Source organism: Bombus vosnesenskii, unplaced genomic scaffold (genome assembly GCF_011952255.1).
Source record: "Bombus vosnesenskii isolate JDL3184/JDL3185 unplaced genomic scaffold, Bvos_JDL3184-5_v1.1 scf7180000013319, whole genome shotgun sequence".
Lineage (NCBI taxonomy): Eukaryota > Metazoa > Arthropoda > Insecta > Hymenoptera > Apidae > Bombus > Bombus vosnesenskii.
Genome location: NW_022882964.1, coordinates 459,127 through 486,942, shown reverse-complemented (window position 1 = coordinate 486,942; position 27,816 = coordinate 459,127). Strand labels below are relative to the sequence as shown.

The 27,816-nt window shown below is 35.6% G+C and overlaps 1 protein-coding gene across 7 annotated transcripts; it reads right to left on the bottom strand.

The window, feature by feature from the left end:
• Window positions 1–193: 193 nt before the first annotated feature.
• On the bottom strand, window positions 194–26,310 carry LOC117235687 (glycoprotein 3-alpha-L-fucosyltransferase A). 7 transcript variants are annotated; one of them, XM_033497951.1, is made up of 8 exons: window positions 26,050–26,309; window positions 9,698–9,930; window positions 7,087–7,176; window positions 4,508–4,699; window positions 2,979–3,203; window positions 2,124–2,315; window positions 1,494–1,729; window positions 194–767 (listed from the first exon to the last, which is right to left on the bottom strand). In XM_033497951.1, exons 2-8 carry the CDS (start codon window positions 9,854–9,856, stop codon window positions 416–418), a joined length of 1,446 nt encoding a protein of 481 aa, XP_033353842.1. In that variant the 5' UTR covers window positions 9,857–9,930; window positions 26,050–26,309; the 3' UTR covers window positions 194–415. The 7 variants fall into 7 exon arrangements, with proteins under 7 accessions (XP_033353842.1, XP_033353843.1, XP_033353844.1 ...); XM_033497952.1 differs by having other exon boundaries at window positions 298–767; window positions 9,698–9,927; window positions 26,050–26,310; XM_033497953.1 differs by having other exon boundaries at window positions 298–767; window positions 26,145–26,310.
• Between the last annotated feature and the right edge of the window lie 1,506 nt (window positions 26,311–27,816).

Here is a 27,816-nt window from a genome sequence, read left to right as displayed (position 1 = left end):
CACGTAAAAGTCCGTGTTGCTCGTCGAAAAATACAAATTCGGTCTTTGCGTTTCATCAAATTCGTAGTCGGCAGTCTTTTTATCGATTAACGGACTAACCAGACGTCGGGTCGCGTCGACGTCGTTTAACTTCGACTCGAACGTCTCGTTAACATCGGATTCCTCGGAATCCATGGGTAGTTTTTCTTTTTTCTTTTTTTTTTTTTTTTTTTGAGCATCGCAACCGCAATCGCAACCGCAACAAATTCGTTACACGATCAAGGATAAGTGACAGAACGAATCGTTCTCGAACATACCGCTTCTTAGCGATAAAACTTTCCACGTGGCCTTTGTAAATCCAGTCGATTCTCGCGTATAGACGTTCAGACGCACCGCGTCCTTTCACGTATATCAACGGAACTTTGCGAAGAACGTTTCAAGTGTTTTTCAAGTTTCCTGCACGAACCGAATCGTGTTCGCGCCACGAAGTCGTCGTGCATATTCCATCGCCTCTCCACCATTCGTTCACGTCCTTGTAAAATTTTGGCGGCCGGTCGTCGTGCAACATGGCGCAAACACGGCACCAAAAGTACGTGTTGATAAACTCGCCGGTACCTTTCCAACGAAAGTACGAATTGTACAATTCGTCGTCTCGGTCCAAACGATGAAGATACTCGGCAAGCTCTTTCGGTGACTCAAACTCATCCACGTGAATGTACGAGCGGTAAGGAGCGCTGCGAGCGTAATCCGTTGGATGCGCACCCATTACGATCGGCAGAACGTTGTGTCTGAATCAAAAACAGAAATTTATTTCAATAACGTGGCAAAATTGGTCGAAATTTTACAATTACAATTTACAATTTACAATTTACAATTTACAATTTACAATTTACAATTTACAATTTACAATTTACAATTGCATGGCATTTGCTTTATGGAAACGGTGTAGGTTCTTTGACGCAAATAGACCAAAAGGGTTTTCCATTTGATTAAAAGTTCTATACCGATTATTCTAGAAAGTAGTATGTATCGCGATAAATCGCCAACGTCGAAACATCTACGATATAATAACGCGAACAACAACGTATCAACGATACAAACCTAATTGACAGTAACATGTACCTATCGTATACGTATGTATGTACTTCGTATAAAACATTGCAAGAAAGCATTAGGTTCTGGCAAGAGTAACTTGTTATTCTCGGTTTTATTCCAAAATCTCGGTGAAGATAACACTCGAACATAGTAGGGCAGGAGGGAATCTTGAGAACCTCTACATACATCAAAGTGCGCTAAATAAGGGTGGGTAAGTAAGGTAACAACCGAGCGTGAAGCACACTCTAACAATTATGGCAACAACCCAACGAAATTTTTTAAGTGGCACTCTAAACCTCGCGTATACCTTTGCGTACGTATGTATTTCGTAAAAAATGGCGCCTTACGTTAAAATTCGTGTATTTGTAATTCGCGTAACATCGACCGCGAGTACAAGCGTAAATTAAAATGTATCATACCCGAGACCATTGACGAAGAACTTTTCCGTAATATAATCCTTGCAGTTGGAATTCTCGAAAGCTAGATAAAATTTGTAGTCTTCGTCGAGCATATCGAAGCACGCTTGAGATTGCGAACGTGGGCATCGCAAGGAGCCACAGGTTCCATAGATGTCCACTTGGATGTATTTCGAAAGCTCTTTCGCGTAATGCATACGCTGATTTCGTGGATGACAATTAGAAACGAACCATGCTACCTGAAGCAACATTATCGATATACTTTGAATATTAAACTTTCTAGAAATATCTTTCTTCTTATTCGATTTATCGTTCTATCGAATTTCACTCGTGGGATATTCAAAAGGACGAAAACAATGGTTACAGCGATAATCGTAACGTAATGTAACGTTTTACGTCGTATATTTCAACGGTATGCCGTTTTTTAAAATAAGATATTATTATTTCTTGAAACTTTCGTAAGAAACAACTTGACCCGGCGCGTTTAAAATAAAACGATTTCAATGTCAAAAAGATATACGATTTAATCAAAAGTTTGATTATTTTCCATGATCTTTTGAGAAACTGTTTCAAGCATCTAGTAAATATAATCAACGAACGACTGTGAAATAAATAAGATAAGGACGTTGTTACCTTTTTAGTCTTGTTGGCTGCGTAATTAAAAGTCTGCGGTATTTGCGTGACACTAGAGTCGTAATATTGCCATCTTTCATAGGGCGCGACTATGTCGCTGTCACGACGATAAGTTGCCGTCCAATTGATGACAGCGTTCTTCACGCTCTGCGTGTGATAAGGGCACTCTAAAAAATACAGCATCCACACCTGCTGAAAATCGTATTAGTCTCATTCGACGTGTATAATTAAATTCCGTATGACATGGTTTTTTCGTGATTCGCGTAAAACGCATTACCAAATTTAAACGTTTCGCGATCGCGAGCAATAGCGTTTAATCGATTAATCGACCATCGAATACACGTAGGTGAGTAAACCTACAAAGCGTTTTGATTTCTCCTAAAAAGCTGAAGAAACGAATTTCTTAAAATAAGAAATATGACGATACGAACGATAATACGATATGTAACGAAAGAACACGAGACCGTAGATGGAAAGAAGTTTTTTCTTTCTTTTTAATTCATATGGTTTTAAACATAAGTAAAGAAAGAGAACTTGAATAAAAACTTATTTTACTCGTTACACATATATCGTAACCAACGCTCTACCTTGGAATCTAAATACTCTATACTATATGTATGTACATATTATGTACGTAATATACATATATTTGCATATTATATGCTTTCCGTGAACTTTTCTATACCTTTAAATCTCGCATAAAAGCATAAAAACCTACGATCTAGCTATTACACGATATAAACGTTGATTACGCTAAATTATAGAAACGACCATCTCTCCGTACGTTACTTTGCTCGTTGTTGTTACTTTACATATCACTTTTAGTAAAGATACGACAAAATTTGAATTTCGTACCTGACTCGCAGATCTTCTTCCCACGTGCGTTATGTAGTCTTTAAATAAGATTAAATCAGCATCTTCGGCGTTATCTCTGACGATGATACAAGTATTTACTGGACATCGATGCTGAAGAAATATGTCGGGACCGACTTTTGCCTCGGGCATACCATGTGGAACCATTATCTTTTTCAATGGACGATCGACACCAGTTTTATTATAATCAGTCGGTACATACATCAACTGCAAATAATTAATTTCAAAAATAGTTAATTACATTACGCATCACAGAACACGAGAGAGAGAGAGAGAGAGAGAGCAAGTATTTTAAATATAACTACGTGTACTGTTCATAAAAGAAAACAGCTAATTAAAGAACAAAATACGTATATACTAATTGCACGTGGAATGAAATGGTACGAATAGTTTCGATAAACCGTATTGGATAAAATTAGTTGAAACGAGAGAGAAAGATATTTAGGAAACGTATAATAAACGAAAAAGTTATCTCGCGCAGGTATTACGTATGCTTTTCCGGACGAGATACGTTAAAAAGACGATGGACAGCAGCGCGATAGAAATACATTAATAAAAATAATAGTAACAGAGAAAAAGAATCGTAATCGTGTAAAATTCATAATTGTGTACAATGCCTTTTTTAGAACGCTGCCCTATATACTCGTATAATAGACTGCACTGTGCCGCAGGCGTAGAAGAAAGGGTGAAAGACAAAGTATGTACCGCTACTACATGGCCATGCGCGATTTGAAAGAGAAGGTGGAACACAATGTTCCTATTTTCGTTTAGTAAAGTACGCTGTAGACTGCTATACGACAAAGTCGTAAATAGGCAATTCGTTTCAAACTGCAAATTACAGTGCAGCTTCTTGTTCCAAGGAAAAAGACGACGCGCTACGATAAATTCTTGTTTCGACTAGCAAATATTTAATATCGAATCCGATTACTCGATTACTTTTATCACCGTTCGAATAATATCGATTATCGAATATCAAATTTGATAAATTATGGTAAACTTATATTTATAACGGCTATTATCGATCAACCGTTGTACCGTGCTAAAAATATATGTACAGGATGTCCTGTAGATCGGCGTAGATGATAGGATTAACCGGGAAAGGAGTAGCGCTGCAACAAAAACTAAGTTCAAGGCAGAATAAAACGTTTTCGTACCAACGTTTCTGTTCGAGTCAAAATTGATACGTAAACGTGGATCTTTCGTGTCTTACGCGTCTCTCCATTGGTAACGCTCTTTCGAGAAATCTGGGAAAGATCGCGTAGCCTCCTCGAACGTCCTAAATCAAGATGATTATAAAATTTTCGACGAACAAACGTAAAACATATAAAATACCTATGGTATCGTGTTACGAAAAATTCACGTCTACGGGGTAAAAGTTAAACTTATATCACGCCGATTCTACAAAAGTGAATCGTGGCAACCGCTGTTTCTAAATTACAAATTCCGATTATTAAATTGTCGTCGATGCGGTCAAATACAGATATCGTTGCTGCAAATTGATTGAAGCTTACTTGATTGGTAACACGATCGTCGTAAGCGTCTTCGTCGGGCCACAAACGCGCCAATCTGCGGCCAGTACGATGCGATTTTATGGCAGGATAAGGCCTCCTGGTCCCTCCTTTCATATACCAAGGTCTTTTCGATGGATCCATCAATTCTAGACTGTTGCGTGTTAAAATCGTCGTGCCGGTTAGGTTGGATACCTTTTTAACAGAAGAACCACACAGTTGCACATCTTCCATTACAATTACGTGCTACGATTTCGTCGTTCGCACAATCCATTTATAATTCCTAAACACGGCTACTGTTCGTTAAGCACAGGCATAATAGCATCTAATCTCTCTGCACTAAGGTTAATTTGTAAGATGCTGTTGAATTTGTTTGTCAACGGTAATTGAAATTGTACCTTATACGTAAACAAAATGTTTCGTTTTTAAACGATTTCTTCAGTTTCCTCTCTCACTACATAAAACTATTTCGTTCGAAACATTTGAATATTCGCGTTCCAAGATCATAACGTTATTTCTGCATAAATGATCGTCGTTTTAAATACATTCTATCGCGTAAAACTATTCTCTCGCTATCTCTATCTCGATGAAAAAAGTATAATACGATTAAAAAGATTTATCGCTGGATCGTGTAAATCGATATGATGTTTGCGATGATATCGAAGATTCATGTTTTCTCAACACTCTGGCGTCGCCTAAAAATTATGGTGTTACGACTGCTTCGCTATATTTAATCAGATTGCGTTGGATATAACGCGTTAAAAAGCGGTAAAATATTTTCGAAATTAACGAAATTTGTTACATTCTATGGCACAATTGTTTTTGCAAGTGCACGTGAGATAGAGCTTCGCTTTTATTCGATTAAATCGAAAAATCGAAGATTCCTAATTTCTCGAGGTAAACCGATTCTTAGCGTTATCAGAAAAGATAAGTTACAGAATGTAAAAATTGAATATGTGTAGTACGTACTGGAAAATTTCATCACCTACTGGACTTTTCTTCAGAAACTACAAGTATTTGTTACGATAGGATGATAGACGCGATAATTCTCAGCACTCCGCTATAGATACATAAATTGAACATCGCTTAAGAAAATCCATCACTCTTTAAGAAAATAAATAAATATTTAACGTAATATATACATATACATGTACGTTTTAGTAAAATTTTCATTTTTATTTGTACTTGATACGGTCACTATGAACTTCGGCGCGAACGAATAAAGGTAAATTAAAAAAACTTGCGATTTATTTATATACTTACGAAATCATCGAAATTGTAGAAATTTACATGGTTTGCGTCTCACCGATCTACATTAAAACAAATCACCGACGACATAAAAATGATATTTGTTCGATGGATAAATTGGATAAAACTTCATGTGAAATATCAAAATATTAAATCCCATTAAAAGATTGTATTTATCAGTTATTTTCGGTATACTCGTACCTAAGTATTTTACATAATATTACTGCTTATAAATGATGTTTACATACATTTATAAATACGTAAATTACTCATATTAACGTATATTTGTCATAATTTTATACCAACGATAAGCGTAAAAGCAACTTTCCGTGTAATCACGCGTATTATATTATTTGTAACTATTATGAAGTACAACGATTGTAGCTGTACCTACTCCTAAGTGTTAGCGATTGTGCGTTTTACATAGCTCTGAAAGTTGCACCTGCATGCTAATTCTATCGGATCACGCTTTAATCGTCAATAGTAAAAACTAATCTAATTGCTCGTATGCGGTATTATGCTATATATGTATGTATGTATGTATGTATGTATGTACATATGTACGTACGTACGTGTATCGCAAGTCACACGGAACGAAGCAGTCTACATGAAGCTAACGTAACTAGTTGGGTATTAGCTGCAAGTATCTTAGAAACCACAGAGACAACCATAATAAATCATTTAAACGATTATCTTAGTAGCGTTCGAAATATGTTTATTAAATTGAGAAATACAATGATACAATCGGGGTAACTAAGCTTATCTATGAAAGCAATAAAGAGTGAGATAATACGTACCTCCGATTTTATAACTTGCAATAAGAAATAAAAATAACGAAGCTTCAAATTTATTCCGATTTTGCTATGTTTATTTTTTTGCTTCGCAAGACGGTCGGTTAATTTTCAAGACGGTCTTTTCATTTTGGAAAACATGGAAATCGTACGTGGCTTGATCTCTTATACACAGATTAGACACGACTTGTCGTATTGCTTTATCAAAACTAAAAAAATAGCGTTCGGTATTTGATACTTCTCAAGCGTTTCACTTTCGAGAATTCTTGTACACGAGATTTAACTACGATTTCCTATACGATAATAATAATAATAGGAATATCTATGTAATCATTTCCCTTGAAACGTCTCCGGTTGTTTAACATTAGTTAATACTTCAAAATTACGTTTACTTAATTACCGTATAAAAAGTTGTTCGATTATTTCATGACGATGTTTAATTGGTACGTTTCGATACACATCGATAGGAAGGTTGTCTCGGTTATGTTTCACGCATACACCGTGTTACAGTCATCTATCGACAATGCAATTTAACAACTATACCTCGGATAGAAGCTTTTTCTCCATTTTTTCTCGAGTCTGCGAAACATGCATTGTCGGTTTCTTCAATTTTGCAGGCCAATTTTGCTTGATCTGCGATCGAAATCCGATATTTAAACATTTTTAACGTTTTCAACATTTCAGCGTGTAATAATTTTTCCTCCTCTATTCGTTAATACTATCGCCTTTAAGAACTTCCATGTGTCTACAGCAACAAAATATTTATTTAACTACTATACATATGTCGGAGAAGGAAAGACAGCGGGATTTCCCGTCCGGAATGTTGGGACAAACCCCAATACACTAGTCCAGACTTTTACTATAGCCGCCCTTAAGTAATAAAAATAAGAAATAGTCTTAATGTTTCAATCTGACTTTATGACGATGGGTTTGGGCTCGAAGTGACATGGCAGGTCACGGACGGACGTAGCCACGGTCACGGTAGGGACATGTACCTGACAGAGGTATGAAATGATTATATGGCTCTCCTTAAAACAAAGATTAACCCGAGAAGCGGGGACAGGAGTATATAAGGGCAGCCTCTTTTGGATTGACGGAGTTAGAGTGAGAGTTAGAGTTAGTCAGTTAGTTAGTGAGTCGTTGGACGAATTGCCGATTGAGTCATCGGGAAGTTACCCGAATCGAGTAGCACGTTGATACGAGTCCTCCTGTGGACCGTGGATTCGTTATCGAACCTGACTTCGTTGTCACCACCATCTCGACCATCCTATTACCATTCCTCATAGCCTCTTGTAGCGTCCGCATTCGTACTGATAAATATTGGCTACATTCGCGACGGTAAAGTTCATAAAGACGGCGAAGGTTCACCGAACGCTCCAAACTGCCAACCTGCCTCCGACATCAAAAGTGGGATCAGCGCCGGTCATAACACTGCAAGAGCTTACGACCGATTCCGCCGCATGATGCGCAGCTGTCAATTCGATTATGGAGAAAAATCCTCAGAAAGCAGTGCCCTGAATATAATTTCAATAACGAGCGTCGAATCGATTTCCACATAGTGGAAGCATCAACTGGTGGATCAAGTCATCCGGGTGAGTCGTTTCCATTTTACCCCGATTTTTGGGAGCCAAGTGTTCACTGATTACAGAATCCGTAGTCTTGAGATTTTCTGGCAAAAGAACGATCGATATAGTCGTAATGCGAGGAATGAGAAATATTGGTACATCTGAACTCTTGCCCGTCGCGGGCGTTAGTGGTTTTGCATTAGAAATAAAGTCGTCATGTCCTCACTGATAGTTATTTTAAAATACGATATCGCGATTGATCGTGAAATTACAAGTCAAGGTTTTGACGTAGTATTACACAAAATAGCCTCGCTATGTGTAAGACAAATAATTAATGCCTGTAATAAAATCGTCGAAGACGAGATCGATGTTAATGAAGTGACAATGGCGTGCGGGGTAGTGATAAAAGTCGATTAATCTTTCTTTTCGAAAATTCGAAGACTCACTCGATGTGGGTTTCCTACGTACTCGCGTAAATACAGGCCAGTTAAAACTACAATTGAGCGATCCTAACATCGCCGTACAAAGAAGTCCTAAAGGACTTCGCGAGGAAGAGCGCAGAAGAGTACGTGAGAGAATAAGCGAATTTATTAGAGCCAACTATCATAAGGCCTAGTAACTCGCCGTTCGCGAGCCCTATGTTACTCGCGAAGACGAAAGATGGTTCAGATAGATGATTGGTAGATTTTCGAGAACTAAATGAAAATACGGTCCCGGATCGGCATCCCTTACCCCTTATTGCGGATCAAGTCGCGAGATTACAAAAGCAAGATATTTTATTAGTCTGGACTAGTGTATTGGGGTTTGTCCCAACATTCCGGACGGGAAATCCCGCTGTCTTTCCTTCTCCGATACACATATATATATATTTAACAGACTGAATCTCCTAGAGTTTGTATTTCTTTTTTGTAAAAATTGAAACTTGTATATGTATTACTCGTTAATTGATACAGATACGCAAAATAATTTAAATTCAGTAAATAATAAAATAACTGGTTTTTTGATTTACCGCTAGCTTGAACTTCTACATACGCGGTATGTATTACCGATAAAACCAATCTAACAAGCGACATCTCATTGTTATTAATTTTCAATTTCACGCAAAGTTATAATTAGAGTAAAATGTAAATCAAAAACCGCAACACACGTGATACTCGAATCGTTTTATTCAAAACACCTGCAGCGCTGTTGTTTATATAAAAAAGAATCATCGATAATTAAATCGTGTCTTTGGAAAAAATTTACCTCGAGGAACATAAAACTGAAATATCTGTCGCCTCTTCTGGATAGTTGGCACAGTTCGATTTAGAGGAAATATTGAAAATCGATATTTCGTATGTACGTACAGGCAGTGAGAAATTTTATCTCTATTTAATTAATAGAATTCTAGCGACTTTTCGTAAATCTGATAGCATAATATAGTATTACACGTATAAGTAGATGTTGGTCACAGCGTATACCAACACCCGTGTTGAATAAAAATTTGCCTATAGCGTAAAATAGAGATTATGGATACGCGAACGAATATTTTTCCGAATTAAATCTTAAACGTTAAGACGCACGATATTTAGGAAGCTTAATTTTATTACCTTGGTATCGGAAACTCGAACCGGTTGAGATTGTCCAGGATGAGGTCGCATACGATGCCATATTTCGTCCTGTAGTAGATTCAGGATAACTAGCAGCAAACCGGAGAAGAATAGCACGTAGAAAAAGTATCCCTTCAGGGAAGGACGCGGCAGACTCATGCCGCACGTTTCCTCTTTGTCAAAAATTATCTATCCATACGCTGTGTCTTGCCCGAACGGTGTCCATTCAGCTACTGAAAAGGAAAATGAAAAATGTAGAACATAAAGTATAAAGCTTAATTCTGACGAAATGGCGATACGTCCAATACGTTCGTACGTATTAATAACGTAATAATAAAGGAGCTGTTACAGATATACGCTACCATTGAAAAGTATCCGGAAAACCTATTTACTGTTTTGCATTATACACATATTTTGATTACAAAGATTATGGATAATATAATTATATACTAATTAAATACTAAATATATTAGATACGGATAATGAATAATAGCTACGTACACATATACTGTCATTATATACTAATATATACTAATGGCACTTATAGTCACTTCTAGATTGAATTTAAAATTGTCATTTTTGTATAGATTATACGGTTCTTTACAAACTCAGTTGTAGAGTTTAATTCGTTTCTGTGAAAATGTGACATTGGCCCTTCTTACACCGAACCACAGATTTACATCGATATTATCAAAGATAAGTTTACAATTTTCAAAGATTTTATTGCGGAAAACGCAACTTTGTAACTTTGGTGTCGCAATGGTATAGAAATGAAATTAAGTTGAAAGAATATATAGATATATCGTGGAACTTGATGACATTAAACGGTGAATTATTTTACACGGCGACACAGAGAGAGTCGAATCGATTTTCGAAAGCCGATATATATTACTAACGCTTATATACTTGCATACTTTGTTACATGACGAGCTCTTTATCTTTGGATTTTTTCATTTTTTGACCGTAAGTTGGTTAAGGTGGCTGTTGTAAACTGACGGAAAGAATACCGATATTAATGCAACCAATTATGCTTAAAGTAGTAAATATTTGTACATAGATACGTACATACATATATGGTTATTTGCGATACGTTACGCCTATATAAAAATATTTAGTCGCAAAGATATACGTCGTTTCTCTTTCTTCTTCTCCTTTATACTTGCGTATTTAGTATGTGCATTTAGCATTGCCTGATCGTTACGTTTGTGTACTAAACGTGGATTACTCGGACAGAAAAGCCGTGATTTTATTCGTGGCACCGGGTGAGTACAAAGATCAACGCGGATTAACTTTCGGTAATAGCAACCTATTGGCGGGTAAAATGTCAAGCGTTTTAAGGATTCGGAAAGGTTAGGAAGAGAATGATGGTAGATAGGTCAAGATAGACCGTTGTTAGGTACTGTCGGAAGACACGTAAATCGGAATAACGGAGAGTTTACGGGGCATGGATGAAATGGGTTACAAGATGAGATAGAGATGTATTCAATGTTTGAGAAAACTATATTACGTTCGTGCTTTCGTTTCTGTTTCTTACGATCTTTCTGATAAACATGGAACAACGTTCGAGAAGAAGTAAAATATGCCGAATATAAACGGAACGATTAGTTTGAATTTCGATAGGGCCTCTCGAAGACTTTGATGTAATCGATAACGACGATAAGATTACGATTATATCGATTTATGATTTGCAGTTTTGCATTGAAATGGAAATACCACGTATCGAATATCGTTGATTTTATGATTCGCATTATACGTATAAACTTTTGAAATCGTCTCACATCGTACCCTGTAATACATACGTGTACAGAGTGTGAAAAGAAACGAGCGATATTTGTAACGCTCGATCAAGACGGTGAAACATTATTTTTCCGGTTAAACAGAATTTAATTTTACTCTAGAAATACATTGCTGACTGAGTAGATCGAAAAAAGACGTAGCCGATAAGTTTTTTTTCTCTATTTCACTCACGCTTCTTGTTCAGACTGGCGTGAGACAAACGACGGATATTAAATATGCATAGCAGTCGAAATTCTATGGGAAAACGTGAAACGTGAATGATCTTCGTCCGATTCATTGATCTACGACAGCTGGTAGTCCGTCTATAGCGTAATTGTAAAAGTAAATAGATCACAACTTGAAAGATAAATATCGAACGACACTTCCGTAGGTACGTATATAATATACGAATTTTCTTCGTTCTCTCGATGGCTAAGATCACAGTTCGCAAACACCGCCTCTTCTGCTTTAACACTCCGTATATAGAAATCAGAATTCTATGTGTAACGGCGAAACACGCGTTACGCGTAAAGTGTTCGATCGCGACTATTGCCATTGTTAGCATGTTAATTTAATTCGACAAAACACTCTCGTTAAATAGCCGCGAGAATATTTGCAAGATCGCGAAACAGTAACGAGAAAATAAAAAGAAGTCCGACGCGATCGCTGCATTTTTTCTTACCAATATCGTCCACTGAACTATGAAAGAGTATTAGGTATGCAGAATTATAGATTAGATCGATAGTAACGTAAAATATTCTCGCGATAACCAAGTATGCGTTAGCTACTGCCGAATACGATTACCACTGAATACGGCTACTACGTACCACGTATATATACGTATATACGTTGTCATCCGAAAAATATCGCCTAAAAGAGAACGTAAAAGAGTATAAACAGTACTTTTCGCATTATTTCTTATCTGATCTACGGTTGATCACATACATGCAAGGTGGTGTATCCGATATTATCATTTGGATTTACATCGATAATGTTATCTCTAGCGGAAAATGTTGGGCGGTTCCAAAAGTATTTTTCCCGTTATTCGTTATTTTATGCAGACGATCGAATTTGCTTTTTCAATGGAATAGTATATTTTTTAATACGTTACTCGATTCAGTTCGTCATTTCTTAAGAAAATTATGTATAGACAAAATTAAACGATCCACAAAATTAACACGAAGCAAAAGACAATACTTTAAGAAGAAGTAAGAGACACGCGACTACACTCGAGCGTAGAACGCGAAACGCATATGTATATTCGTTGCGAGAGCAATCGATACATTTGACTCGTTAATACAATGTGCTTAACAACTTCGCGACAACATCAAGCACCGTTCGAAGTAACATGATTTTCATTTCACACGTTGCTTCGTAATTAACTTAGAACCTCCAGTACAAACAATTTCATGTAAATCTCCGACCCAAACGAAAGTTCAGTGACATTGAAAGACACGCAGTACATGTATATCTTACAAAATTATCTACTTATCTGTACGGCTTAAAATCTTAAAATCAATGTTTTACAGCTATCGCTGCAAACGCGCAAAGATGAAAATCGTCAAAAATGAAAGTCGTCAAGTAACGATACACATTCAGTTTGGAAGGTCTCGTCTCGTGGCTGTCAAAACACAGCTACGATACACAGCTTACAATTAGGATAACTCGATGCTACAGAAAGACGAAAGCCGATCGAGAGGTCGGGTAAGTAAAAGAAGATGAGTTAAATTTCGGTCGAATAATCTCGATCTTTGACACCAGTCTTGTGCCGAAAAACAGCCGAGAAACCAAATAGTCGAGAAGCAATTAGCACTCGACACTGACACGAGACGTGTCGTTATGTATATTTATATTATGATTTCTCCTCGATTAAAAAAAATGCTTAATAAGTTTACCATAAACGCGTAATTTATTTTTCAGTAGTAGTAGTAGTATCATTTTTTAAAACTGAAGAAATTTGATAATATAGAATTAAATTTATACGACAGGTGCTAAAAGTTATAAATGTAATTAAATGGGCTCAAAGGAATGACCTAAATGATGCAAAAAGCGCGGTAGACAACCTTTGGATTGCACGGTAAGTCTTGCGATTACACTCTTCCGCTTAATTTACAGCCTTAGAGAGCAAATAGAGTGGAAGAAGGTAATAACGAGAGAAGAACGAAAATTCGATTTTATTCAAACAGTGGAGAGCATCGAGACCAACCATCTCATAACTCTGTTAACGTTTCGACATGGCGTGCAGAAATTTATTACGATCTTTTAATTTTTTCTCGATATAACGCGGATAGTAAATTTAAAGAATTATATTAACTTAAATCTATTATTTTCCATTCAATACCGCATAAAGTATTAAAGTTATTTAAAGCAAATTCATCGTAGAAAATCATGTTCAATTTGCGTAGAGCAAAGGTATATCGATGGAAGATCGCAGCGTCGAGGAGAAGTTCCAGATCGTTGTGATTTCCAAAGAGTTCAACGATTCACGATTGTTACGCCAGTTCCTCGCTAGACTATCCTCGTGTCCATTAGCGTAAGGAAGAGCAAAGTTATCGTTTGTACATAAACGTATCGATTCCTGTGTTTGCAAATAATAGCTTGTCGAGTAAAGATTTCACACGAACCAGTGAGAAGAATAACACACGAACAGGGTCTACGCCCTCGCAAGGTTCACCGTATGAAAGGATGGATTATGTCGCGTATGCGTTTAAATTTTAGACGATACAATAAAAATAGAGATTCGATACACAAGCGGTATAACGATCTAACCGTGAAATAATTTCTTTCGACATTTCTGTAGATATTATTATAATTTATAACTTATATTGTATTACATCGTTTATTTCGAAAACATTATGCATAATATAATCATCTTACTGGCGCATTTCTACCTTCTTCGCTCTTGCTCTTAGTTGCCTTTTCACAGCGTTTTCCTTCGTTTCGAGTTCTTTGTAGCAATCTCGGAGTAAAGGATCGCAAAAGTGGTCGTAACGCAAAAGAAAACTGTCAGCTTTCTGAAAAACATACTTGGGTAGCATGCTATGTACATTTCAAGAATTATCTCAGTACGTTACTACGACGCGTTTATGGCCACTTTTATGTGCAATTCCAGCCGAACAATCACGCGCAATTCGTATCTGCGTATTTATAATATATATAGAATTTTGTACGCATCGAAGTGCATAAAATAACGCGATGCTGCGTTTAAGTATTAAGCGACAAATCACGAAATTAACTTAATAGCGAAATAGTTACAATAGTTATTTACGTATATATGTATTGCTATGTATATATAGCTGGAAATATTTACCTTCGTAACAATCGTCTACGCTAAGTATGTTATTTAAGGAAGTGAACCGGTTTCAGAAGACTAGTTCAACATTTAGGACATAGCAAACGTCCGAGCTTAAACACTAAGCACACAGTCGGTTCTAGCACGTACTGAATAATCGCCGAGTAAACGATGCGACATTTGTAGGCTACATAATGAAAAATGCGTACACAAGGTGTTTCATATTAATCGCCAGCTTAAATAATCGACAACTTACCAGTTGTTAACCAAAGTTGCATAAATTACAGGAGAAATTTAGACGAACCGATTAATTAAGAAAATAAGGTGAGATCAAGGAATATAATTATTTGAAATATTTAATATTTGCTGGTTTTTACATATGTATTTACTTTCTTTGCGACATTTAAATTATATTATACAATTGCCAAATATGTAAAACATATGCAATTGGGAACATATACTGTATCAATTTACATAAATACCCAAAATTTGCTTACACAGTCATGTAGTCATTTGTATTTCACTTTCTAAGATTTATTAGCGCTGTTTGAAATTGAAAATTAAATACAAAATGTATTATAGTAATACAATACATGCCAATACTTGCCCTGAATAGTTGGAAAATTTAACTTCAAATTCTACGATTCTAAAATTATATATTTCGATCATTTTGTCACAGTGGTAACGGCTGATTCTTATATTTTCGACCGACAGTTCAACGTTCTTCCAAAGTTAACAGAAATAAAAAGAGTTACAATTTCGTTATATTGGGTTTAAAGGTATACTGGAACACGCGCCATCGTTTTGTCACGGATTATATGCGGCGAATGCGATCGATACGTCACGTACACCTGTCGATGTCACATTTAATTTGTATCTATCTCTACAAATCTGAGATACAACTATCGATTTTTTCATCCCTTTATCTGCAGCTTATCTGTTATTAATCTCCTTTTCATCGAATCTGCAATCGAGAAAACGTACAATCTAGCTCTAACTTGAGTGAAAATGTCCAACTGCCTCAGACATTTTCTATTAATTGAGCATCTAATATACTATATATAATTTAAAAACGAACAATTCTAAGGACTTTAATTTCATACAATATAGATACGGATGAGAACATGTTTACCCGAGTTACACTATGTAATTTTAAATCGCTATAACATTTATGACTGAATACTATTCAACGAGAATGACATCGAAAACACATTTTCTACCATAGGCCACTTGTATATCATCGATGGCCATTAGTAACACGCCACGATTATCAGTATGTTATCGCTAGTAATTGCAAGACTAACAAAACGAACCTAAAGGAGATGTGTAATATTTACTTACGGTTCTTTTCTTTTACATACATATGTAGAATGCATTCAAATATTGATTTAAATATCTTTGTCGAAGGGGGCAGAAATTTACCTTTTTCCGAATTACTTAGATATTTTTTCTTAAATCATCGCATAATTTATAAGCTTTACGGAACAACAACAACAACATTTCTAACAATTCAGTTCCTTGCCATCGCTTCAAACGATTTTCAACGTGTGCATATACATACATATGTATATGTATATGTATAAAATTTTGATGTAAATAAATATAATGCATTAATACGTCTAATAAATTAGGTTACGTAAAAGTAGCATGCAAAATTTAATATCACAGAATACTATAAATTTATACATGTTCCTTTTGATGCATGATTTCCGTTTAACGACTATATTACAAACATAAAAGCAAATAGTTTCTTTGCGATATAAAAGATCAAAAATTTGATATTATTTGTCACCGATATGCTGTACTTTTGATTTTAAATGATATTCAAACAATTTTATTTCAACGAAGTATGAATATGCATGTAAGTGACTTCAAAGTGATCAAATATGTACGCTTTTTGTTTTGAATGTTTGAATTACGGAATTTCAAATATCCTTTAAAAAATGACATGTCACTGCGAAGGTTAAAGAAAATCATCTTCTTCGAATAAATTGATCATTATTGAAAGTAATATCAAGTTGCTTACTGTAATCGCAAGATGAATCTCTTTTGCTCTGTCAGGATCCTTTGTTGCTCGAAATTTCACTTTTACGCTTGATTCTATTTACAAGATCGTACGTTTACTTCTTTTTATGGAAACGCGAAATGAACAATTCATGTTCACTAATGAACTATAGAGAAGTTGTCGAAAGATAGGCAAACCGTTTTGGTAAATTCGTACGATGGAACTGACTTATTTCTGTGATTTAAGATAACGATAGTCTTTACTTTCAAACACTTTATAAAAACATGATAGATATTTCTTATATATTAGACGAATATGATTCGATTAACACGAACATGATTCATAGGCTTTTGATATCTGAATGTACCAAAATAAGGCGTGTTAAACGGCATTTATTAAATTATACATTTATCAAATATATGAAATTAATGTCATGCCCATAAAGTATTCTCCGGTTCTACGATTTCATTGTGTTTAGTCACTAATGCTTATCGAACGAAATCGCTCTAAATGATTTAATAATAAATCAGTCAAATATATATGTGTTGCTATCGATGTACGTATAAGTAGACGACTATGTAACCAATATTCGGTAATTCGTCGAAGCTGCTAGAAATATGTATAATATACCTATATGTACGCCATGTAAAATGTATAGGTATATGTACTTACTTGCGCGTCTCTGGGTAAATTTTCGTACTTCTATTGCGTAATATTTTTGTTTCCAAGAAATACGTTTGACATAAAAACGCAATAAAAATGATTATACGTATGTTATCGTGCGAAGAAACATGATCAAGTTTCACTGATACTAGTAAGGATCGACCACAAAAACTGGACTGGGCACGCTACTACCTTATCGTCAAAGCTTCCAATCATATTCTAATCAACTGTCCTAACAATAAATACGGTATAAAAAGATTATAACGCGACTTACCTGCTATAAAAATGCTACAAAAAGAAGCTTGCAAAAAAATGTTAACTCTTCCGAAAGATATTGATTTTACTACCTATTGTATCGTAGACACGTGTTTATTCCGCTGACTATTTTCACTGTGGCTACTAATAACCTTGAAAGTTGCGTATCACCTTAAACTTGTAATTTAAAAAAAAAAAAGGATTCAGTTCAAGTACACGTTACAGCGTTTTCATTTCGTATAGATTGTTTGCAAGCTTAATCGTATTTCTTGAATTTAAGTGTTATTGGCAACTACTCTTTCTTTCGCGCTTCTTTTGCAACGAGCAATTACGTGTTTGTATATTTTTACTTAACTCGTTATTATTTTGACGAAAGCTTTGCCTCTAACGACATAGCCCAGTTATCGCGAAAAATATCGATTATATACTTAATGACCCTTTCGCAATTGGAGCAGGCGTCCAATTACGTACCACATCCAATGACTCGACATCATGGGCCTCGCATACATATTATCATTCGCGTTACATGATAAATTAGCGCGATAAATATACGGAAATATAGTTGTATTGTGCTCTACAATCTCATTCGCAATTTAGCTAACGGTACTGACAGATAGACTTCTCAATGTACAAATGTTTTATCGAATACGTAATTTTTGTTATTTTAAAAGTTGTTGTTCGATCATTTATTGCGACAAGAGCCACCTAACGAATGCGTACGTTTCATAAAATATAGATTACAGTTCGATTCGTAATACCAATAATTAATCGATGCTCGATAGGATTTAATCGAGATGATCGAAGCTATTACGTTATAGTATAGGGGTATAAATCGCATAACGTGAGCGCGCAGAAAACAAAAGTTTACTTTACAAACCATAGACGTATGTACATACTTCAATTATGCGAAGTGTGAATAAAGAATAGACCAAACGTAGGTACTATGTAAGTTTTATAAACGTTCGGATAACCTAAATAACGCGACACCTGAATATTTTCCAACTACCGTGTTCCCGGATGTAGGTACAAAGAGTTTTAACAGCGATACGTGTAACAGGAAACTAATAGATTTCACCTGTTTTGCATCGCTACGCGTCTGTGTTTCTGCGAGTTTTATTTTAACGTGGGCCCGCATATTTAATCTCGACTGTCAGTTCGCCAAAAGTATCAACATACGAGTATGTGTGCTTATTTAACTTATTGTTACATAACCATGTTAGATATCAATATGTATACAGGGTGGGATAGATAAAGCGTTGCTAACTGTTCTCTCCGAAGCCATTGCAGATATCAACATGAAATTTTCGGATTAACGCTTTAGGCTGTAAAGTTTCTTAAGTGTATGTGTACCGTATACGGTATACTTTCCGAGTTTGAAGATATCCACTTGAAATGACAATCATTTCTACCAATCCTTTTGAAGGTAACGATATCTTTGTTAACGTAAACACAAAGTTTAATCCTTGTCGGATACGTATAGAAAACTCCGTAAAATTCATTGAGCGAGAAAGCAAACGCGACAACTCACTAAAGACTGGATATTACAGAGTCAAATACTAAAAGCAATAATAAAGACAAAGGATATTTTCACATATTTTCAAACTTCATTTAATTGTAATGTTAATTAAATCTTTGTAATATATGCCTATATACGTATGCCGTATCCGAAAAATAATGAATTATGCCATTAGATACGAACGAATACCTTCGACGAAACAGCGAAACATGCTCAATTTGCAAAGTAAAAGTACATAGGGAAAATGCAAAGTATAATTACGTCATTTTATGAAAATTGCAATTTATAAATCGCATTTTTTTTAGTAAAAATCACAATTTAAATAATCAAATACTATTCGCGACTCTGTAAAAAAATATGATCAAACCTATATATATTGTTAATGGTGAGAACACGTGCGGTCGACTGTAACTCCTAATGTTCGAATCGCTTCGCACGGAATGTGTCAACACAGTACATAAATACATATACGTGTGTGACCTCTCCAAAACCATTCACTCTTTATCCGAACGATTCTTTTTAACAACGCATAGTAATCTGCGTTTATAGATTAAAGTTGGTCACTCTGTATACGTAATATCTACCGTAGGACAATAAACAATCAGTAAGAAAACTCGAGCACCTTACTAGAACCCATTCGGCCGATATATATAATACGTGCATATATCAAAGGACAACATATATCAGGCACAAAACAGATGAAACTTTTTACTTACGTTTGTCGATCCATTGATACATTTGACATAATTTTCACACAAACCAGCGTATTTTGAGTGCAGCTGCTTATTTCTAGTATACAATTGACGTTCTAGAAACCAGAATCTATTCCGAGTCTACCCTACAACGGGAGAGTGAAACCGCCATGCCAAATTACATAGTGAAAATAGATTACTATTGAAATATTCGGTTCTAATGTTCGATTCCGACGAATTTCACCTAGTAACCGAATTCGCCTAGTAACGAGTTACGTGCACACGTATTATCATTGACTTGTCAATTGCTTGTTACAGAGGTCCGTACTGTTTCTAAACTTTATTTACTTTCACTGCATAATAATGAAAACAATCGCACGTTAGAAACCGGAACTCTGGTTTCTGATCTTTCGCGATTCGTTATTCCCTCGATATTATTACAAGTAGATTTCCATAAGATTTAATACCAGAAGCAAAGATTAGATTTTTGAAAGATATTTTTAGTCTCTAGTAAGTTTCTGTTAAGTCTGTAGTTTATTGTAAGTTATCTGACTTGTGATCTGTAACGGTTGCTATTTACGTATTGCATTAAATACACTCCGTGACAAAACTGTAAGACGTTTAAGATTTTGGCGGATATTATTACATAAATAATAGTAGGATCGCTAGGATGGCATCGAACTACTTCGGTACGTTATATTTCAATCTAAATATCAACTATTTACAATTGCAAATTCTTCAATGAAAATCAGTAGGACGATACTATGTACAGGGTGTGGAAAAAAGTAAGTGTAAGAATTATTAAAACTTTAACATTTTTTTCCTCCGTAAACGGTCATTTGCGATCCATGGTTCCTTCGAAACCTTCGTTCCTCGTGATGAATACTATACGATACGATAAAAAAGAAATTTGATCTTGCATCTCAAAATGAAGGTTATATTTACGCAAACTTTTCTTTGCGAATCTTCGTCGATTCGAAGGTGTAGGATCGCTCTTAACACTTACCTTTTTTACACTCGGTACATATAAGACAGGAAATACGATAAATGTTGACTTTAAGGGTGCAGATTTTGACCTTGACGCATGTTGTCAAGGACACTCTCTTGAGCAACCCCGAGAAGGTTTTAGCCGTTGCTGGTTATTTCTTATAAAGTTAATAAGAGAAAATTGCTGTCACCGTCACAGCGAACGAACTCTGCCTACAACTGTGCGTTCGTGGCGTACGCGTGTAGTACCGGTTGCCGATCGGCCGGCGCTGCGCGTAAAATCTTAGTTGCAAAGCGCCGAGGCATAATGGTAACGATAATTTTTTGCCATTTGCGAATATCTCGACAACTAAGATAGTCCGGTGTGTGTAGCTATAGGAAAAACTTGTCGAAAACGTCGATTTCCACGACATATTTAAAGATCATGGAAATCGGTAATGCTATCCGCTTTCTAAATATCTAGTTACCCTTGCTCTTATCAACGATATGATTTTTTCAATCCGTATCGATCTCTCTTACTTCTACCGCTATAGATCCATCATCGTATATATACGTATATATCTGTTACTAAACGTTCTAACATAGCGGCTAGGATGACATTACGAATCGTCGATGAACAATAGCCGCGATCCACGCAACATACATACTCGAGTACTTGTATTTAGGTAATTACGTTACGAAAAGATAGAACTTTGCGAGACCAATTTTGTAACTGACAAAGCGTTGCCACGATTCGTATGGCATAAATTTATTTCTCTGACATATTCAGGTTAAAAATCATACGCATCTGCTAAATTATATAATATTATATAACACGATACATATATGTATGTATTTATTTCGCAAACATTTTTCTTGTTTCATTACACCAGGCTGAACCAAGGGAACCTTCAACGTATATCGTCAATATTTAAAGTTATCGACTAAAAAGATCAATATATACGTACATTGTCAACACGATATTGTCAATATTTATTGTCAAGCCACATTTTTATCGGCAACTTTAAGATATTGGCAATATTATGGATCGTCCGAGGACTCTCTAATACGTTTAATTACTTACAAATTTAAAATACTATCGGGATTCTAATTAAAAATACATACGAAGTGAAGCGATATCAGAGACATTACATCCTTCTTTCGGTTTATTTTACTCGGTACTTTTATACGCGGTGAGAAAACATATTTTTCTATAATCTTCATCGCATTTACCGTGTTATCAACAACGATGAGATTTCACTAAGAAAGGAAGAGTTACGAAAATCTACTACAAACATTAATCGCTTTTGAACTGAAATTTACTTTGATTCATTTTGTGATTTTGAAAAAAAACAATAAAGCTAAGTTATATCGTGACAATCATAGTTTTCGTACATCGAAGAATATTTGAAATGTTTGTATTTTGATCGCGATACATAATGAGAGAAAGTGAAATGGCAAATTCATAGAAATATGAGATACCTGATTGGTAGCAATATGAGACAATCTCACGTTACTACCACATTTAAAAATTGATCGCTAAATAATAAAATGAAGTTTGATCGTTTCTTCGAATCTCACGAACGAAACTGAGTAAAGAAAACAAAGGTTTAAAATTATTCCGAGCAAGAAAAAGGGTACAAGCTATTAAAACTGTGAAATTAAAAAAATGTATGTACTCTAAAGCGGCAAAAGTATTTAACGTGCCACGGTCAACGCGTCGCATCTGAGAACGTAGCTTGCACAAAATCAGCGTAAAAAACAATTTTAGAAAATGGCCTCGAAACCCAATTGGTTAATTATACGTATCTTGAAGACGAAGTCAAAATTCTTTGGAACGTCCACTAAACATATCCAACTAACCATCTATCAACTAGCGAACGTTAGAAATAGTATCGAGCATCCTTTTCGGAATAGCATGGCAGGAAAAGGCTGGATAGACCGTTTTTTAACCCGTTATCGAGACGAGATCGTTTCACTGACACCAACAGACGCTTCAGCTGCCAGAACACTCGGCTTCGACAGAGAAAATGTAAATGCTTTTTTTTTTTATATATTCTTGATCAAGAGCGTGACAAATATCGTTATACTCCCGATCGAATTCAGAATGCAGGCGAGATGGGGCTTTTACCGCTGTACAGTCAAAAGTATCAAAAGTTGTTGGTCTTGAGGGGGAAAAAGGCAAATGGCCAACTTAACGGCAGCAGAACGTGGTGCATCGATAACAGTTACGCGCTGTATGAAAGCGACAGAAAACTTTGCGCCACTTATGATCATTTTTCCGAGGAAAAATGAGAATAAATTACTTACGAAGGTGACACTATGCGAATCGTTCGGCACATATCATCCGTCTGGCTGGATTCGAACACAACCCTTCACACAACGGATCAAACGCTTCCTTAATTTTATCAGACCTTCGGAAGAATCTTCTATCTCGTTGATATCGAATGGACGTTACAGCGATACGCGTAACGTAGACGTAATGATAAGCAATAATATATTTTATGATAACGTAATATTTCTCATTATTTCCATATAACGCTGTAACTAACGTAATATATGATTTTGAACATTTAGTTTCGATCGAAATGCATCGGCGCTTCAAAGTACATCACTACTTCAAATAACGTTCTTTGTCGCTGTTTAATATCATGTTTAATCGTTAATTTGCGATTATTAGTTATAAACGAATAATTCGTTATTTATGTTTAATAACCGTAATCGTATGTTGGATCAATTAGATTAAAATAGAGAGGCAACGATATACGTACGTACATAGGTAGATACTGCAGTTGAAAAATGTGTATATCAAAGTTGCGTTACCAAAGAACTAAAAACGTTCTACTAACGCTAAACGCAAAATGAGATTATCGTCTTTCTCTTTTTTCTGCTCGTTTTTCTAGTGTACATAGATAGCCTATCGATATAATCGACTACTTTCTTTCGTTATTGACAGAACTACAAATAGCTACAAATAACTGTGTATAGCTACTCGTATAAATATCATTCGTAAATGTTTAAGGATATACTTCTTTTCGCGAGAGAGATACGGTAAGGTTTAAGTAAAATAATATAAATTATATTCACACGATACATACACAGTACATACACACGATAAACGTATATACGCATATGTATATGTATACTCATAATGCTAAAAATAGATAGAATTTTTACATAATAATATGCTTAATGGAACGAAACAATCGACCTTAGTCGAATCGAGCTTTCTTTACGAATATGATACTAAATCCGGCTGTAATGCGGTACTGATGCTATCGGTTCTTATTATCGAAATATAGCTAAAGAGGTAGTATAGAACACCGTACCAGCATGAATCAACCTTCACGCCCACTTCCCAATTCACCCCTCTCATATGTATGTACATACGTATAATGCTTGCCATGGTAACCTCAACATTTCGTACTGAAATCATCCGACGAGTAAAAGCACAGATATAAAACTGGTATTTTACATATCGTACATATCGTACATATCGTATAATCGTTCAAAGTTTAACATTCGGAAATTACGATACACGTTAGAGACTACGCGATATAATTTTCTCGAAGAAAATAGGAAAACTTTATAACATCGTGTACGTAACTCCTTTTACATATCATAAGCGAATATAATCTTTACATATGCACTCGACTTATTATAAAGTTGCAACGATCAGACCAAAATCGTACAAACTAATTTACTCTTCAAACTTCTTTGCTGTAATTCGTACTATAATTTTCAACAGTATCTATTTTTTTCAAAACCACGAATTCGGAAAACATTGGACTTATTTACATATGTACAAGTACGTACTTATGTATGTATTAAGTTTTTCCCGCGTAATACTATACAGTGTTTCAATAAGTGCAAAATATTCGCCACAAAATTGCTACTTCCATCGTAGTCGTTACAACTATACCTGTTATAGCATTTTGTAACAGTTAATCACCCAAGCTTGTCCTCGATGATGATAAATCTTTCGGTATTTAAAATTTCCTTGTCTTAAACAACTTCCCTTAAACTGTCAAAGTCTTACGCTCAAAATCTTCGATCATGAACAATTTAAGTAAACTAACTTATCTCTATCGCGACTATACGCTGTTTGTATTTAATAAATATAAATATACATATAATTTATGTATTGTTGTATTTTCTTGAAATTTTCTTGAAATCTTCTCCATGTAAAAGTGTTATAATATACATGTATATACAGATATCTGTAGACTTATGTCTCAATACGATAAACTTTTTCGTTTAAATTTTTAATTAACGACTCGATTCGTTATTTTTATAGTAACAGACTTTTCAACGTTTGTAGCATGTTGTTACAAATTAGAAAAACCGATACGTTCGTAAAGCGCAAATACAAAACAAAAGTTTAAACAATCGAATAAGATGTTTGAATGTATATGTATACTTGACATTAACACCGTACATTATTGTATTGCAACACTAATTACAAAGCATCAGGTACATCATACATATATATTAATATGTATTGTATTATTTCGTTAAAACGTATCGTATTAAAATTAATAGAAAAGCATTCCGGTACGGTAGTTACCTACTTCGAAATCCATACCAATGTTATCGATATAGAAACATTGAATTATTTGAAATTAAGCGACAGGTTCGGATAGATATCGGATAGTAGCTTTTAACTTCAAAGTTTACACGTGAAAGATAACGATAACGTTAATTGCAATATTTTGAGAAAAGCATCCTATTGTACACAGATATATTTACTACTAAATGATCTTTAACTATAACTGAGGAACTAATTAAAGAAGTTCATTGAGAAAAACGGCGGATACGGAGGTAAGTGTAAGAAGTACCGCACCCGAAAATCTGACATCGATAGGAATTTTACAACGAATCGTAAAAATGCTTGATAGTTAGTTTAGAAGTTGGCGGTATATAAGATGTTCATAGAGAAAACGATAAAACATCAAACAGATTTTGACAGATAGATACTGTTGCGAGTTATTTTCCAAAATGAACAGCTGGTAACTCGCGCTTACGGAAAAGGTGATTATTATAACCGTGAGAACGTATAGCGATAAAATATACGAACCGATTGCTAAATATCGTGCGAACATTAACAGTTTCGCCGTTTCATGGCACCATGCGATACCGAGAGTGTAACGAATAGACAGGGAACGAACGTAAGGAAAAAAGACTTACCGTTCGAAAGATGCATCGGAGGACGGGACCACGTGTTTAACCGTGAAATACGAGTAGCAGTGCACCACGAAGATGCACCTCGATGATGCACTCACCCTTAGTCACATGTCCAAATGCTTCGCGTCGGGCACCACCTATGCGCGAGATTATTCATTCCCGATCGGGCAATTCACGGTGTAGACGGTTGGCCTAGCCCGTCGCTTCTGTCCTCTTGCTGTATCCTCCTCCTACCTACTCCTACTCCTACTCCTACTCTGCCTCTTTTTCCTGCTCTTTCTCCTCCTCGTCCTCCTATTCCACCACCTCTGGGTGTGCGCAGTTCCTTTTCGCTTCCGTAGACGTTGCGCGTTCAACACGCGCCATCCCCTTTACTCCATCCTCGCAACCCCCGAGCTTTGTGTCGGTATTACACGTACCAAGTTATGTAGCAAGGGGAAAATCTATAAGAGCCGCGACTGCGCCCTCGCTATGCTGCTCCACACAATTTCCCCGCTAAGCCTCCTTCAGCATCGCGAACTTAATCGCACAGCTACTAGCATCCTGCTGCTCGAAATGATCGAAACGATGATCGAACTGACGATCGAAATCAATCCGCCGTACTAACCAGACATTCGACTAATATTTGGAAAACGGATAAACTAAAAACTAAAAGAAATCGTCGACTGTAAAAAGCACGCGAAAGTTTACACGTCGTAGCCCACAAAAAAATACCGCGATAATCTACTGTTAAGGAGTTTTGCGCGTATTGTCAATTGTCATTTACAAAATAGTTATATATGCATTTATGTATCTCGATATTTATTTTTAAGCACTGTACAATTACAATGTAAACGAAATTGAAGATTTAATAGTTGTCTCCCGCAAGTTTCCAGTTCAATTTAAAGCAGAAAAATTCGAATTTAAAGCAAAACCGCGATTTTCTTTTTTAGATTATATGTCAAATTACAAATATTACATATGTAACATTAGTATTAAAATTACTATACGAAACTTCGAAATTAAAATAAAATTTGGTCCACTTAGTGCGTAGAAGATATTTTATATTCCGCATTCTTTTTTATATTCGTCCACAATCTTTTTCGAATTGGAATTAGTAGTAAAGTATTAAAAAGTATAAAACAGGTATGTAAAGAAATATTATTGCTTATTCTGCTTTTCTAGTAACATAATTTATGTACATATTTCGAATTTAGAAATAAAATTCATTTCATTTATAAAGATCTATTTACATCGATATCTGTGTTTTTATATATGTACATATATTTCGCGATATTAGATATCTTCCCTCGCGTATTCTTTCACGCGATGTATAGAAACCACGATCGTATAAACAGATGATACCGTGTATGATCATAGAAACGCGTTTCCATACTCGCTGCAGAAAACCGTTCGAAAATTGAATCCTGTCTAGTCAATGATCAACATAGAAGGTCAACAAAATCCACGTTCTTGCGACTCAGACAGGGATGAGTCGAATGTCTCTGTCTCTATCTGAGACATTCATAGCATGTCACTTGTGCGCAAAACGAGAGTTTTCTTGTCTTCCATGTTGTTTCTTCTCGATTCAATTTTAGGACAGCTTTCTCTAGGCTTCTGTATATGAGCGTGGAAATCTGTTTGTAGGACCGTGATCTCGACTCTGAACTCTGGACACTGCTATACCGAAAGTATTAACGGAACCGCCCGTTTCTCGAGTCGAAGAAAATCAAGATGGAGAAGAAGAAAAGGTCTCATTCTGCGCATTCGTGACACCTATATACATATGCA